At 42.4% G+C, this 11814-nt stretch overlaps 1 protein-coding gene across 2 annotated transcripts in view; it reads left to right on the top strand.

Annotated features, from left to right (window-relative positions):
- The window catches only part of dtx3la (deltex E3 ubiquitin ligase 3L a), a 10852-nt gene extending 2650 nt beyond the window's left edge, over positions 1-8202 (top strand). The window contains exons 2-6 of one of the 2 annotated variants that reach the window (XM_072450366.1): positions 5994-6076; positions 6149-6285; positions 6842-7053; positions 7848-7940; positions 7973-8202. In XM_072450366.1, coding sequence (XP_072306467.1) covers positions 5995-6076; positions 6149-6285; positions 6842-7053; positions 7848-7917 — 501 coding nt within the window. In that variant the 5' untranslated portion in view covers position 5994 and the 3' untranslated portion in view covers positions 7918-7940; positions 7973-8202. Of the gene's footprint in view, positions 1-5993; positions 6077-6148; positions 6286-6841; positions 7054-7847 lie in introns of both variants that reach the window. The other variant, XM_072450364.1, reaches the window with a different exon arrangement.
- The last annotated feature ends 3612 nt before the right edge of the window (positions 8203-11814 follow it).

Raw genomic sequence — 11814 nt, 5'->3', positions numbered from 1 at the left:
AATAGTAGTAGTAATAGTAGTAGTAATAGTAGCAGTAATAGTAGCAGTAATAGTAGTAGTAATAGTAGCAGTAATAGTAGTAGTAATAGTAGCAGTAATAGTAGCAGTAATAATAGTAGTAATAGTAGTAGTAATAGTAGCAGTAATAGTAGTAGTAATAGTAGTAGTAATAGTAGCAGTAATAGTAGTAGTAATAGTAGCAGTAATAGTAGTAGTAATAGTAGCAGTAATAGTAGTAGTAATAGTAGCAGTAATAGTAGTAGTAATAGTAGTAGTAATAGTAGCAGTAATAGTAGTAGTAATAGTAGCAGTAATAGTAGTAGTAATAGTAGCAGTAATAGTAGTAGTAATAGTAGTAGTAATAGTAGCAGCAGTAATAGTAGCAGCAGTAGCAGTAATAGTAGTAGTAATAGTAGTAGTAATAGTAGTAGTAATAGTAGTAGTAATAGTAGCAGTAATAGTAGCAGTAATAGTAGTAGTAATAGTAGCAGTAATAGTAGTAGTAATAGTAGCAGTAATAGTAGTAGTAATAGTAGTAGTAATAGTAGCAGTAATAGTAGCAGTAATAGTAGTAGTAATAGTAGTAGTAATAGTAGTAGTAATAGTAGCAGTAATAGTAGTAGTAATAGTAGCAGCAGTAATAGTAGCAGCAGTAGCAGTAATAGTAGTAGTAATAGTAGTAGTAATAGTAGTAGTAATAGTAGTAGTAATAGTAGCAGTAATAGTAGCAGTAATAGTAGTAGTAATAGTAGCAGTAATAGTAGTAGTAATAGTAGCAGTAATAGTAGCAGTAATAATAGTAGTAATAGTAGTAGTAATAGTAGCAGTAATAGTAGTAGTAATAGTAGTAGTAATAGTAGCAGTAATAGTAGTAGTAATAGTAGCAGTAATAGTAGTAGTAATAGTAGCAGTAATAGTAGTAGTAATAGTAGTAGTAATAGTAGCAGCAGTAATAGTAGCAGCAGTAGCAGTAATAGTAGTAGTAATAGTAGTAGTAATAGTAGTAGTAATAGTAGTAGTAATAGTAGCAGTAATAGTAGCAGTAATAGTAGTAGTAATAGTAGCAGTAATAGTAGTAGTAATAGTAGCAGTAATAGTAGTAGTAATAGTAGTAGTAATAGTAGCAGTAATAGTAGTAGTAATAGTAGTAGTAATAGTAGTAGTAATAGTAGTAGTAATAGTAGCAGTAATAGTAGTAGTAATAGTAGTAGTAATAGTAGTAATAGTAGTAGTAGTACCTTAAACTGGACAGTGAAAGTGGACCCAGACCTTAAACTGGACAGCCAGATAAAAGCTGTGGTGAAGTCGAGCTTCTTCCAGTTGAGGCAAAAATAAAACCTCCTTCAGAGACAACACTTTGAAACCGTAATCCACGCCTTTGTCACCACTCGACTGGATTACTGCAATGCTCTCTTCATGGGGGTTAGTGGGTCTTCATGGGGGTTAGTGGGTCTATATGGGGGTTAGTGGGTCTATCTGGGGGTTAGTGGGTCTACATGGGGGTTAGTGGGTCTATATGGGGGTTAGAGGGTCTATATGGGGGTTAGAGGGTCTATATGGGGGTTAGTGGGTCTACATGGGGGTTAGTGGGTCTATATGGGGGTTAGTGGGTCTATATGGGGGTTAGTGGGTCTACATGGGGGTTAGTGGGTCTATATGGGGGTTAGTGGGTCTATCTGGGGGTTAGTGGGTCTACATGGGGGTTAGTGGGTCTACATGGGGGTTAGTGGGTCTATATGGGGGTTAGTGGGTCTACATGGGGGTTAGTGGGTCTATATGGGGGTTAGTGGGTCTATCTGGGGGTTAGTGGGTCTACATGGGGGTTAGTGGGTCTATATGGGGGTTAGAGGGTCTATATGGGGGTTAGAGGGTCTATATGGGGGTTAGTGGGTCTACATGGGGGTTAGTGGGTCTATCTGGGGGTTAGTGGGTCTATATGGGGGTGAGTGGGTCTATATGGGGGTTAGAGGGTCTATCTGGGGGTTAGTGGGTCTATCTGGGGGTTAGTGGGTCTATATGGGAGTTAGTGGGTCTATATGGGAGTTAGTGGGTCTATATGGGGGTGAGTGGGTCCTCAATTGCTCGTCTCCAACTGGTCCAAAATGCTGCTGCCCTCTTGTCTTTTAACTGGAACAAGAGCACATTTTGCCTCTTTTAGCTTCACTCCACTGGAGCCCGTTCATTTTAGGATTCATTTTAAAACTCTTTTATTTACTTTTAAAGCCTTAAATGATCTTGCCCCTCCTTACCTCTCCGAGCTGCTACACCCCTACACTCCCAGCCGTTCCCTCAGGTCAGCTGACCAGCTCCTGGCAGTGCCACCGGCTAAAGGTCAGAGGTGAACGAGCCTTTGCAGTGGCAGCTCCAAAACTGTGGAACAAAGTGCCACTCCCCATAGAAAAGCCTCTTTTTAAATCTCTTCTTAAAACCATCTGTTTTCTCTGGCTTTTAACTCCATGTAGTGTGTTGATTGTATGTTTTATATGTGTTGGGAGGGCAGCACCTTTTATTTATTTTATTTTGTTTATTTTTATTCCATTGATTTTAGTGTGTTTGTTTGATTTAATTTTCTATTTGATTTTGTTTTTATATCTTATTGTATTACTTTTATTCTATTTATGCCTCTCTAGTCTTTTACCTGCTGTGAAGCACTTTGGAACCGTCTGGTTGTGTAAATCGTGCTATAGAAATAAAATGGATTGGATTGGATTGGATAGTAATAGTAGTAGTAATAGTAGCAGTAATAGTAGTAGTAATAGTAGCAGTAATAGTAGTAGTAATAGTAATAGTAGTAGTAATAGTAGCAGTAATAGTAGTAGTAATAGTAGTAGTAATAGTAGCAGTAATAGTAGTAGTAATAGTAGCAGTAATAGTAGTAGTAATAGTAGCAGTAATAGTAGTAGTAATAGTAGCAGCAGTAGCAGTAATAGTAGTAGTAATAGTAGCAGTAATAGTAGCAGTAATAGTAGCAGTAATAGCAGCAGTAATAGTAGCAGTAATAGTAGCAGCAGTAGTAGCAGTAATAGTAGTAGTAATAGTAGCAGCAGTAGCAGTAATAGTAGTAGTAATAGTAGCAGTAATAGTAGCAGTAATAGTAGCAGTAATAGCAGCAGTAATAGTAGCAGTAATAGTAGCAGCAGTAGTAGCAGTAATAGTAGTAGTAATAGTAGTAGTAATAGATAGTAGCAGTAATAACAGCAGCAGTAGCAGTAATAGTAGCAGTAATAGTAATAGTAGTAGTAATAGTAGTAGTAATAGTAGTAGTAATAGTAGTAGTAATAGTAGCAGTAATAGTAGCAGTAATAGTAGCAGTAATAGTAGTAGTAATAGTAGCAGTAATAGTAGTAGTAATAGTAGCAGCAGTAGCAGTAATAGTAGCAGTAATAGTAATAGTAGTAGTAATAGTAGTAGTAATAGTAGCAGTAATAGTAGCAGTAATAGTAGTAGTAATATAGCAGTAATAGTAGCAGTAATAGCAGCAGTAGCAGTAATAGTAGCAGCAGCAGCAGTAATAGTAGCAGTAATAGTAGTAGTAATAGTAGTAGTAATAGTAGCAGTAATAGTAGCAGTAATAGTAGCAGTAATAGTAGCAGTAATAGTAGCAGTAATAGTAGCAGCAGTAGCAGTAATAGTAGCAGCAGCAGCAGTAATAGTAGCAGTAATAGTAGTAGTAATAGTAGTAGTAATAGTAGTAGTAATAGTAGCAGAAAATGTGTCCTATCACAATGATGCAGACGAGTCAGATCTATGTTTCACTGTCGGCAGGTGAATATGGACCAGTGGATTCACTCTGTCACTGCATCCAACAGATCAGTTTGTGGAGGCAAAACAACTTTCTCCAGCTGAACTCAGACAAGACTGAAATAATCGTCTTTGTCACAGAAACAAAGAGAAAGTGTTAGTGTCACCTCCAGAGTCTCGCTCTAAAACCTACAAACCAAGTTATAAATCTGGGGGTAATAATGGACTCAGACTTGAACTTTAACACATCAAATCAACAACATCAGCAGCTTTTTACCATCTAAAAAACATTGACAAAATCAAAAATATAGTGTCTAAACCAGATTTAGAGAGACTTATCCATGTGTTTGTCTCCAGTAGATTAGACTGTAACGGCCGCTCACTGGCCTCTCCAAACGAGCTGTAAAACAGCTGCAGTTCATCCAGAACGCTGCTGCTCGGGTCCTGACTAGAACCAGGAAGTACCATCACATTAGTCCTGTTCTCAGGGGCCGGCCTCTTGCTGGTGCCAGAGTCAGGACTGAACACGGACCGGCCTCCTGCTGGTGCCAGAGTCAGGACTAAACATGGACCGGCCTCCTGCTGGTGCCAGAGTCAGGACTAAACATGGACCGGCCTCATGCTGGTGCCAGAGTCAGGACTAAACATGGACCGGCCTCCTGCTGGTGCCAGAGTCAGGACTAAACATGGACCGGCCTCCTGCTGGTGCCAGAGTCAGGACTAAACATGGACCGGCCTCCTGCTGGTGCCAGAGTCAGGACTAAACATGGGGAATCTGTGTTTCTGGAACATTCTTCCTGAAGATGTGAGACAGGTTCTTCTCTGACAAAGTTCAAATCTAAGATAAAAACAGTTTTGTTTAGCTGTGTTTGTGACTGAAAGGATTTTTCATTTCTTCTTTCTTTCATGTCTTAAACTGTTTTGTGATTTAAATGATTGTTTTCCTGTTGTGTTGTGCACTTCATATCCTTGTGTGTGAACAGTGCTACAGATGAACTGGTTTTGCGTGTACTCGAGTAGAAGAGTTACTTCCTCCTTTATGTTTAAAATATGACTTTATTATGATAAATTATTATATATACATTGTTTCTTGCTCTCCTTCAGATATGAATTATTTTGACTCAGTCCTTAAAATACCAATTATCTCTGGAGGACAAGTGTTCTACTCCTTCTACTCCTACAACACTTGCTCCTCCTCCTCCTTATGCTCCTCCTCCTTAACTCCTCCTACTTCTACTACTTCTACACCTGGTCCTCCTCTTCCACCTAATCCTCGTACTCCTCTTCCACCTCCCCCTTTTCCACCACCTCCTCCTCCACCTCCTCTTCCTCCTCCTCTTCCACCTCCTCCTCTTCCTCCTCCACCTCCTCCTCTTCCTCCTCCACCTCCTCCACCTCCTCCCCCTCCTCTTCCTCCTCCACCTCCTCACTCTAAACACTGACATAATAAATCACAGACATCTTCTCCTGGTGTTTGTTTTGGACAGAGACAATTGTCTCTCAAAAGCAGCTCAACAGGTTAAACACAGGTTTAGACGAGCGTGTGGAAGTGTCTTCTTTATGTGGCTTTTGAATGATAACAACAGTTACAGGAACTCAGTATTTACAGTTACTCAAGTTAGAGTTAGAGTCTGGATGTAACGTCTGACTTATCCTGAGGCCAACGTCATTGGAAGGATATCAATGTGGCACAAAATCTGGAAGAAACAGACACAAAAAGGAGAAAAAGTAAATCACATCTGAAGCGGTGCAAGAAACATAAATGTTGAATCATTGTCATTGTGAAAGGCTCCACAAGTTTCTTCTGGACACTATTTAAGAGCTCTTTTTGATCCTGCCCAAAGGGAACCAATCAGTGCTCAGGAAAGTATAAATGCTGCTGCTCAAACTATTTCCTAAGATTGAAATTGACTTTGAAACGTTTTGATTTGATCATTGATCAGATGAAATCTTGGTCATCTTTCCTACTCTGAACCTCTCCTGGACGAAGGATCACATGGTCACAGTGGGAGGGGGAAGGGAGGGGGAAGGGAGGGAACACTTTTACCCAAGTATGGGACCGTTACACTGTACAATAATGACTTGTATCCACGTCCAAAGACAATCCATTAGGACAAGGGACGTGGAGATTTATATTGTCCCACTCCACACAAGTGTGTGTCTATTGATATTGCAATATCACAATACCAGTCACATTTTTACTGCTAAAGCTGTCAATAGAGTCCTGATGTTCTACTGTGGCTGTGTTTCAGAATGGGCAGTAACCAGAGCAGTGACAAGATGCACTGTAACCGCTACCTGAACGGACAGGGCCCGCCCACACTGGAGCGCACAGGTGCGTCTTAGATCATTCTGCTCAGCTCCAACATCACATCCATACTCATGTTCATGTTCATGTGTGTATCAGCTCATTTGGGGCCCCCTGTGGGCAGCACGCAGCCTCCCGGACAGATGACGTGGGTGCTGCTGCACAGAGAGCTGCCAGGTTTTCCCAACGAGAACACCCTGCAGACCAACTTCACCTTCCCCGAGGGGGAGCAGACGGTAAGAGGATGTAGAGACACAACCCGTCCACCAGAGGCACTGTCGCGTCTACTCTGGAGACACACAATACCCTGTGTTTAACCTGTGTGCTTCCCTCAAAGATAGGGTGTGGTTTAAAACAGGTTTTCATTTTTACTATTTATGTTTTAAACATTATTTTTTTTAAAACAACAACAACAAAAACACATTGAAAACATTTTCATAGAACAGAAGGAGGGGGAGGGGCGTTCTACTACAGAGGCCTGTGCGTCATCCAGACATGAAGATAGTACGAAGCTAGCCAGACTGTACACTCTATACTGAGGAACACGCCTGAAAGTATCACATGGGTGTGCAAGCTGGCCTTTGATCAAAACAATGCTTATGTACAATGCACTATAATAAACAGTAGGTGAAGTGACTCTTACCAGTGATGATTCACATGTACATTCAACCGATCCTATTTTCAGTCTGCTCTGAAATATAAATGCACATGGGTTTAAAATGTGCCATGTGAACTAAATGTGATATTTGTCCTCCTTTCTTACTCTGAGCATGTGTTGGTGTTGTGTTGCAGGAAGGCCATCCTCGGCCCGGGCAGCCCTACCCCAGCCTGCGCCTGTGTGCGTACCTGCCCGACAGCCGCGAGGGCCGAAGGATCCTGGCTCTCCTGGAGAAGGCCTTCCAGCAGCAGCTCCTGTTCACAGTGTCCACAGACCTCCACGGAGAGGATGTGGTGTGTCCTGCTTCTGTGCCCCTCAAGACCCAGCCGGAGGGGGGCGTGGTCATGTGAGTGTCAGTGCTCGTGATTTTTGTGTAGGACACCAAGAAAACAAATGTATTTTAGGAAATAAGCCACAAACAACATACTGTATTTGAAGACAGAGAGATGAGGAGTGAAGGAAAGAATCCCTTAGATTAAGCAGCTACAAACCACCTTGTGTTTACAACAGTATCCCCAAATCTTGGGATACTATAACAACACTGTGAATGAATCCAAATGCTAGTCAGGTACTTAAGAGCTGTAGGTATAATACAAAAGGCTTAGAATGACTCATGAGGTGAGCAGGTAAACAAACCCAGGGCACCAACTCCTCTCTGAGGGCAGAACCAGTGCCTTCTGGATAGAAGTCAAAATGTTTTGATTTCAAAAACAGTGTCCAACTATAAACCCTGAAACCTTTCTACCATAACCTGGATGAATGAGGGATTTCACAGACCCCAGATTATTTAGTAGTTTCCTAATGTCCGTCAGTGATGGTGTGTTTGGGAAAAGCCTTTCATGAAAATGTTCATGGACTGTACAGTTTAAGAGGCTATGTTGGTTGTTTTATCTCCCTTTCTGATTGGACAGGTGGCCATGTAGGTTTAAAACCCTGCCAAAATATGTACAGAAACAAGTTTGTTTGGTCTATGAAAAATAATTTTAAAAATCGATGGTATAATATTTAGATCTGAACAGTTAACTTGATATCTGGGGCACCAATGAGCAATGATTGAGAACCCTTAACGTTTGACATTGTGATAAATAATGCCAATAAACTATACTTCATGTGTATTAATACAGAGGGCTGTTTTTGCAGGAACGGTTACCCGGATGAGGAGTACCTGAAGACAGTGAGGAGAGCCCTGAAGGAGAAGCTCAACGAGTGACCGACCAGAACATGGGCTTTTGAGTGGTCAACAAATGAGGGCAGAGACCAATGAGAGCACAGACCAATGAGAGCACAGACCAATGAGAGCACAGACCAATGAGAGCACAGACCAATGAGAGGGGAGGCTTCTGACTGTTTCTACCAGTTGTAATGGACAGTGAAGTGCACCAAATACTGTGGTTATTTAAGTGTAATGCTGTTGCTTTGTATTTATCCATTTGTATTTTAAGATAATTTTACCATGCAATCTTGAACATAATATACAGTACAGAAGTATAAATGTGGTCCTTGTCTGTAACAGTCTTTATATGTCTTATTTCCATTGGTTCACTTCGGGTTGGTGCAATCTGAAGTGTTTTCTTAAATGAATGGTCCTGGGCTGTTTGAGGCACACGGTCCGTCAGGCTGCGAGTGCTCGGACAGCACACGGTCCGGCTGCGAGTGCTCGGACAGCACACGGTCCGGCTGCGAGTGCTCGGACAGCACACGGTCCGGCTGCGAGTGCTCGGACAGCACACGGTCCGGCTGCGAGTGCTCGGACAGCACACGGTCCGGCTGCGAGTGCTCGGACAGCACACGGTCCGGCTGCGAGTGCTCGGACAGCACACGGTCCGGCTGCGAGTGCTCGGACAGCACACGGTCCGGCTGCGAGTGCTCGGACAGCACACGGTCCGGCTGCGAGTGCTCGGACAGCACACGGTCCGGCTGCGAGTGCTCGGACAGCACACGGTCCGGCTGCGAGTGCTCGGAGCGCTCGCTTTGCACTCGCTTTGTCAAGAGCCACAATCTGATATTTCCAGGTCATAAAGCGTCTGACATGATCCAAAGCCAAAGCGTGACATAAAGAGAGGTTCAAGCGCGGCGTAGAGGCTTTGAGAGAAGTCAAAGAACTGTATTTTGTGAATGGTTGGGATCAGCCCCAGGTATAAAAAGTATTATTCAGATGCAATTTAGATTTGATTCACTGAGTAAAAATACTGACATGTTTGTTTGACATCAGTTGCTTCTGTAGAACGGAGCCAGACCCTGAGCATGGAAATTCCCTCATTAGTTTTTCAGTGGCGGCTGGTGGTACAAATTATAGGGGTTATTATAGCTTTGAAATTTTTAACATTGACTGTATGGATACATATTTTAAAATCACATTTACAACTGAATTAATTAAGTAAACACACTTTATTTCCACTTTTGTTAATGATAAGTTAGAAGTTAAGCGATACTTAATGCTTAGCGTTAGCCTTATGCAAGTAATAAACTAAAAAAACCTGTGTGTTTGTTGTCATGGTAACGGAGCACGGAGTTTGACAGACACATGTGGCTCGGATTGATACGAAATCAGCCGCTTTCATTTCAACACGATTAAAGCCAGAAAACAGTTGAGCAGCTCATTCTGAGTCATTTTGTCACAGACTCTGTAGATGCAGTTTTAAGACGTAAACACGGAAAACACAGCGTGTGGCACTTCCTGTAGGCGCGTGTGGCACTTCCTGTAGACGCGTGTGGCACTTCCTGTAGACGCGTGTGGCACTTCCTGTAGGCGCACATGTCTGTGTCTCTAGCGTAAAAAGCGTAGCTCCGTGGCGTAACTTCTACGTTCAAAAGGGCGCTTTCCATAGTAGCTATTTTCCTATGGAGAAAACCATAGTGACGTAGTCACTTTTGATTGTGATTTGATTGGCTAAAAATCCCCATTGATTTTCTATGAGGCTCTGGGGCGCTACTCAAACCGCCCCATGGGAACGTAGAAAAGTGACGCAGGCTGCGCAGCAGACCACACGGCGCAAACAAAGTATACATCTATATCTATTTATAGATATATATATGGATATATATTATTATTTTAAGCATTTACACTAATAAGAATATAAGATATTTTTGAATAAATTATATGGTTTTTAGACACAAAAAAATGTACGTAGTTGGCAGATTGACAGAGGGGGCGGCGCCCTTAATGGACCAGCCGCTGCTGCAGTTTTTACCTTTGTAGTGTTTTCTCATAATCATTTATAAGTTGTAATTTGATAGATTCCTGCATGTTTGAGTAATCCTGGTTTGTCCTGCAGTTGAGACTTCAGTATCCAGCAAATTCCTGCTTTCACATAACCCATATCCCCGCCCACATCCCTGTACTCAGACAAACAGAAAAAAGCTGTCACACAGCCAACATTTAAATAAATGACAATCCACTGCTTGCAGTTCCATGTAAGGACAGGAGATTCCCCACTGCAGTTTTGAACATGAAGAGAATGGACCTGTTTCTATTACTAAGTTAGTTTAGATAAATATTAATTTACAATGAGCAAAATGTAAAATGAGGATCTACTTATATTGCAGTACCTGAAAAAAGCATAGCATGTCTCTTTTAAAACATTGCTACACAGCTCTCTAAAGGGAACCAGTCTGTAGGATCAGGGTCAGTTGAAACATCTATAGTAGGGGTGGGCAAGTATATTCCTCCGAGGGCCATATTCAAATCCAGGCAAGTAGCGGAGGGCCGGCCCGCGATCATTGGTGTAAAAAAAATACAAAAATAAAATAAAATATCACTTTTCTTCATCATCTTTATTAAGGGTGCACGGTGGCAAAGGCCAACATCACATGATCTCTCTGGGTGGAGTCTGCATGTTCTCCCCGTGTTACCGTGGGTTCTCTCCGGGTTCTCCGGCTCCTCCCACTGTCCAAACACATGCATGTGTGAGGTAAAATTGGTGACTCTAAATTGGCCCTAGTGAATGAATGTGAGAGTGAACTGTCTGTAATGTCTATGTCTCTGTGTTGACCCTGCGACAAGTTGGCCACTGTCCAGGGTGTACCCCGCCTAAGGCCCGAAGTCACTGGGATAGGCTCCAGTCACCCGCGACCCCGAAAGCGAACAAGCGGTAGAAGATGGATGGATCATCTTTATTAAGGATAGCGCAGACGGATGCCTGAGGGCAAAAAATAATATTACTTGGCATGTTTGGCGGGCAGGATTATAAAGACAAACGGGCCGTAGTTTGCCCCTGAACCCCTGATCCAGCTCTTTAGCCAATTTCCCAGCATCAATCCTTTTGGCGTTTAGGTCAGTCCTAATCAGGAGTAGTAGGAATTGTTTATTTCCTCCCAATGAACAATTTAAAAAAATAACACTCTGACAATGATGAATCAAGAACATTTAATTTATTTCCGTAATCAATAGTAAAAAATATAAAATAACAAATCTAAAGGTGCTGATCTGAATCTCTAGTATTTACACTGCCCTGAGCTTGATTAGTCTTGTCCCAAGGAAGGAGTTTCGACCTGAAGCTGCTCCGAATTTGTTCTTCTGGATGAAGGTCAAAATGTCTCAGCTGGACAATGTGCTGCCTGGTTGGTCGGTGGATTGATTGTTAAAAGAGTTATTTGGTTAGTTGGTGGTTTTCTTTCATTTTCCAAAGTTATGACACGTACACAACCCAAGTAACTTGGCGTTATGCTCCCTCTTGGCAGCCCATGACCGTTCAAAGGGGGGTTGTTCCTCCGCCGAGAGCCAACTCCATCGCTTCCCGACAATTGTGTTCACATGTGCTGAATTTCTGACATCACTTTCTCCCTCTGCTCAGCCTTGTACAGCATGAAGGCGTTTGGAGGTTTCTTCATGTATGGCTGAGCATCTTTCCTTCTCACCCTTGAAATAGAACGTGTTTCCTGATCCTTTCCAGGCACCAGTCTGCAGTCAGGTGGGCTGTCTTGAGGGGGACAGTCGTCCTTCCTTGGTGCAGGTCCATGTGAACGTGAAGGTGGTGTTTGTACTGACAGTGCCGTTCATCATGGCTTCTACGCCGGCTGGCATAGCGTCTTCATCCCATGCCTCCGTAGTACTAGTGCCGTCCAAGAAGACTTCAATGCTGCCACCCACAGCCTGTACATCCAATGC

The sequence above is a fragment of the Eucyclogobius newberryi genome, unplaced genomic scaffold (genome assembly GCF_026437365.1).
Source record: "Eucyclogobius newberryi isolate DKJ021-1_F unplaced genomic scaffold, fEucNew1.0.hap1 SCAF_18, whole genome shotgun sequence".
Taxonomy (NCBI): Eukaryota; Metazoa; Chordata; class Actinopteri; order Gobiiformes; family Gobiidae; genus Eucyclogobius; species Eucyclogobius newberryi.
This window is presented reverse-complemented; position numbering and strand designations above follow the sequence as displayed.